At 43.5% G+C, this 5,223-nt stretch overlaps 1 protein-coding gene across 1 annotated transcript; it reads right to left on the reverse strand.

Annotated features, from left to right (window-relative positions):
- Positions 1 to 912: 912 nt before the first annotated feature.
- LOC121002656 (gastrula zinc finger protein XlCGF26.1-like) lies at positions 913 to 5,004 on the reverse strand (the record flags this gene model as incomplete). The annotated part of the gene is made up of 2 exons (XM_040434090.1): positions 913 to 2,423; positions 4,962 to 5,004. Coding segments are annotated over 2 exons (1,554 nt in total), but the record flags the coding sequence as incomplete, so codon positions are not given.
- Positions 5,005 to 5,223: the final 219 nt, after the last annotated feature.

Here is a 5,223-nt window from a genome sequence, read left to right on the forward strand (position 1 = left end):
AACAGGAAGTTAATATCCCCAACCATTCCCATTTTATTAAAGTGTATCCATATAAATGGCCCACCCTGTACTGTAAGGGGGTACAATTATTTCAAAGTATTGGGGGATGAGGGGGGCCGATAAAAGACCCGACCCGATTGCCAAACACCCTAGGCACACCACTGATAAAACTCCTCCATTTCTTAGGTCTCTCCATCTCCAAATGTTCAATCAGCAATACATGTTTCAGATGTTCTATGACATCATGCTGGAAGGCGTCACAGGCTGCAATGAAAATTATAAAAAAGGCATAATGTGGTGACCAGACTGATCGAGTGGATAACAACAGGCAAACACTTCTCCACCGAGTCCCTCTCCACTTCCTTTAAACCATTAAGTCGTGGTAGTAAACCCAAGACTGGAGTAGTTAAAAGGGTTTTCTGACATTTTGTTAACTGATGACCTATCCTCTGCAATATTTCCAATATATTCCAATATGTATATTATATAATTCATGGACAATCACGGTTACAGGTTTCCCTTACGTCATGGCAAATAGTCACATAACACAAGGGGATCCGGTCTCTGCCGCGGCCAGTGTCGGCTGTGGCAATGCCAAACCAGATGAGCCCAGCCGAGCATTGCAGGCTTGGAAGAGAAGGAGCGGAGAGCCAGCACCAGGAAGCAGGTAAGTAATCTTCCCTTTACAGATCCAGTAAAGTGGGGGAGTTTGCCAAACCCCCTCATTCTTGCACAACCCCTTTAAGATCTACAATTATAACTGCAGTAACTACACTTCTGAATATACTGATATTTTCTTTTAATTCCTGCTTCAATATATATGCTATATTTTTGTAACAAAGCTGAGTCTTCTCACTATAAATGATAGCAAGGCAAAATTTGGAAATTTATGGCATATTTTACAGGAAGGATTCAGAATTCGTTGTTCCTGGTGTGAATTCTCTGATGTTGAACAAGAGATGATTTTTGAGTAAAACATTTGCCACATTCTGAACACGAAAACGGCTTCTCTCCTGTGTGAATTCTCTGATGTATCTCAAGACTTGATTTCGCAGTAAAACATTTCCTACATTCTGAACATGAATACAGCTTCTCCCCTGTGTGAATTTTCTGATGGCTCTTTAGAGATGATTTATGAATAAAACATTTGCCACATTCTGAACATGAATACAGCTTCTCCCCTGTGTGAATTTTCTGATGGCTCTTTAGAGATGATTTATGAATAAAACATTTGCCACATTCTGAACATGAATACAGCTTCTCCCCTGTGTGAATTTTCTGATGGCTCTTTAGAGATGATTTATGAGTAAAACATTTGCCACATTCTGAACATGAATACAGCTTCTCCAATGTGTGAATTTGCCGATGTCTCTCAAGATTTGATTTCTCAGTAAAAGATTTCCTACATTCTGAACATGAATACGGCTTATCCCCTGTGTGAATTCTGTAATGGTTATCAAGATATGATTTTCTAGTAAAACATTTTCCACATTCTGAACATGAATACGGCTTCTCTGCTGTGTGACTTCTTTGATGTAGAAGAAGATCTGACTTTCTAGTAAAGGATCTCGCACATTCTGAACACAAAAACGGCCTTTCTCCTGTGTGAATTCTATGATGGCTCTCAAGACTTGATTTATCAGTAAAAGATTTCCTACATTCTGAACATGAAAACGGCTTCTCTCCTGTGTGAATTCTGTAATGTTTATCAAGATATGTTTTTCTAGTAAAACATTTTCCACATTCTGAACATGAAAACGGCTTCTCTCCTGTGTGAATTCGCTGATGGGTTTCAAGATGTGTTTTATTCGTAAAACATTTTCCACATTCTGAACATAAAAACGGCTTCTCTCCTGTGTGAATTCTGTGATGGTTATCAAGATGTGATTTTCTAGTAAAACATTTTCCACATTCTGAACATGAAAACGGCTTCTCTCCTGTGTGAATTCTGTAATGTTTATCAAGATATGTTTTTCTAGTAAAACATTTTCCACATTCTGAACATAAAAATGGCTTCTCTCCTGTGTGCATTCTCTGATGGTTTTCAATTTGTGTTTTACTAGTAAAACATTTCCCACAGTCTGAACATGAATACAGCTTCTCCCCTGTGTGATGAATTTGATGTTGAAGAAGGCCTGATTTCCAAGTAAAATATTTGCCACATTCTGAGCATGAATACGGCTTTCTCCGAGCTCTTTGGGTTCCAGAACATCTTCTGCGAGTTTCATTCTGAGTAAGAGTATGTGATGAATTAGAAGATTGGACTTGTTTTAAAGGATGAGATGATAGATTTTTGCTGTGAAGGTCTGAGGGTACATCTGGGATAATGGCACGCTCTTCATATGTATCTAATATGACACATGGATCATCTGCATTATAATATGTAGATATGAGATGCTTCTCCAAGCGCCCAGTACAGTCATCTACCAAGAACAAAACATTTTTAAAATTATTTTTGAAAACTATTGAAGGCAGCTATCAAAATTCATAACTGACAAGAGAGGCTAGAGGGTGCTGTCCAAATGTGTCATGTCACCCCACAACTAAAAGCAGAATGACCCTAAGTACATAGAAGGGTCAGGCAAGAAGAACAGAACTGTTACAACAGGCAAGAGTCAGGCAATCATATGCACAGGTTTCTCACATCCTGGAAAATCAATCATCTAACACAGGGATGCTCAATCTGCAGCCTTCCAGCTGTTGCAAGGCTACAACTCCCAGCATGCCCTAATAGCTGTAGGCTGTCCAGGCATGCTGGGAGTTGTAGTTTTGCAACAGTTGGAGGGCCGCAAGTTGGGCATCCGTGATCAAACAGAATACTGCGAAAAAGATTCTTTGCCCGGCGTCAGGAGGAGGAGGAGACGCTTCCCCCGTCCATGAACAGCATACAACAATTAATGGCAATGTTACAGCAGAAGGAATAAGAAGGGGCCAAGTCCATAACCAATACTGATGCTGTGATGTGGGACCAGTTTGGGTTATATCTCAGAAATCAACCATAGCAAAAGAAACCGGTGTGAGAAACTCATCGTTACATTGCCTTAACGCTGGGTTCAGACCTGAGCGTTCGCGATGGAGCGCTCTGTATGCGCGATTGTACGGGCGTTTGCAATCGCGCATACAGAGACAAGCGAACGCCCATTGTCGCGCGTTCCCGCTGAAGTCTATGTACGGGAACGCGCGACAAGACGCCCCAAAGAAGCTCATGTACTTCTTGGGGCGTCGGGCGTTTTACAGAGCGATCGTACGCGCTGTAAAACGCTCAGGTGAGAACCATTCCCATAGGGAATCATTGGTTCTTGCCTGTTGAGCGTTTTACAGCGTGTAGGAACGCGCTGTAAAACGCTCAGGTCTGAACCCAGCCTTAGAGAGGACACAGGTTCATCAACTTTAATCTATTTTGATCAACTCAAGTGAGAACCTGAACGGACTATACACCAGTTGTTGAAGGCAGAAATAACCTTAGGAAAGACGAAGCAAGCCAACTGAAAAATTGAATAACTGACTCTAGCATTATAACAATAAGTCATTGTATGCAACAGAGGTGTCAGGAGGGCCAGGAAACCTACCCCCTATTAGAGGTATGGCAGCCCAATAATCACAATTTTTCAGATGAAGCCAGAAGGTACCCGGGGCCTGTATGGACGACACGCGTTGACACCTTGCACATTCGTAATTTGGACACCAGAATCCAGTGCAGTCCAGAGTGTATGTGACATGAGGCCTGTGAAATGCTGCACAGAGGGACACCAGGACACGTCCAGGAGATTCATGGAAGATATTACCCTGATATTACTGAGCAAGGCCTGGAGAGTCACAGCGCAGACCTGAGGGAGTCGTTACCACCTTAGTGTAATGGGCTAGGATCAGCAGGAACACTCCTATGGTTTCATCTTCTCCTGTCTACTAGTATGTTTGGGGCAGTTGCTATGAATTATACAGTAGCTGATCTCTTGCTCAGCCGACCTCTCTTCTGTAGCTCACCTTGTTTGGAGAGGAGCTCCTGACTGGTTAGCCTCGCTGTAAATATTCCTAGTTTCTGCGGGGGGCTGCTGGTTATAGTGTAAGCTCTGTGCTTTCGAATCCAGTAATCCTTTTATTTTCTAGTATCTCTCCTAGTTTTCTTCATCCGTGTAGTTTTGTTCTTATGGTTCGTCCAGTCTTTACCTCTGATTCTTGTAGTCTGTGTATGTGGTTGGGGGGAGGGGATGTTCCATGTTTCAGTCTGTCCTGCCTTGATTCTAGTTCAGCTCTGCTCAGTTTGGGTTGGGTCTTAGTGTCCTCCTGTTGTCTGTTTTAGGGGCAATTCACACATCCGCAATACACCCGGCCTACACTCCCATAGAACATGTCCTTTTCTTGTCTGCAACTGCGGACCGGAAGTTCAGAGCCCCGCTCCGGAAATGCAGCTGCGGAGAGCACATAGTGTGCTCTCAGGATTCATTCTGTCCACATAAAGAATGAATGGGTCTGCACCCGTTCCGCAGAATTGCGGAACGGGTGCAGATACATTCATACGGACGTGTGAATGGACCCTTAGAGATTAGGATTTTTCATAGGAATGTCTTAAGGGACAGTGAGGGTCAGTGATGTCTGGTATTTGGGTCAGCATGTAAGGACAGATCTAGGGAAAGATCCAGTCAGGGCCACATATTGTCTGTTCAGTCATCCGTTCACCATATAACCCCCATCATCCGACTGTTCCATTGTCTGATTACCATCCTCATCCTGGTCCAGTCATCTACTGATGAGTTCCTATCTCCTGACTTTCTTCTTACCTGCTAGTGCTGTGATATGTGCTTTGTATTACACAGTTTGGCACTACTGTAAGTCCCGGGGGTATCTGAGTACTGGAGGACACTGTTAGGACCTGGGGAAGGGACCTGCTATAGGGGGAAGTCCAATTCAGGGTCATTATAGTTACAGACTCGTATTTGCTTCATTTAGTGGTCACTACTCACCTGGGCTCTTATCTGTAGGGATCTCCTCCTTGTATTCCTCATCGCCCCTCACATCTGTCTCTGTAGGGATCTCCTCCTTGTATTCCTCATCGCCCCTCACATCTGTCTCTGTAGGGATCTCCTCCTTGTATTCCTCATCGCCCCTCACATCTGTCTCTGTAGGGATCTCCTCCTTATATTCCTCATCGCCCCTCACTTCTGTCTCTGTAGGGATCTTCTCCTTGTATTCCTCATCGCCCTTCACATCTGTCTCTGTAGGGAT

This window comes from Bufo bufo, chromosome 5 (genome assembly GCF_905171765.1).
Source record: "Bufo bufo chromosome 5, aBufBuf1.1, whole genome shotgun sequence".
NCBI classification, from domain to species: domain Eukaryota; kingdom Metazoa; phylum Chordata; class Amphibia; order Anura; family Bufonidae; genus Bufo; species Bufo bufo.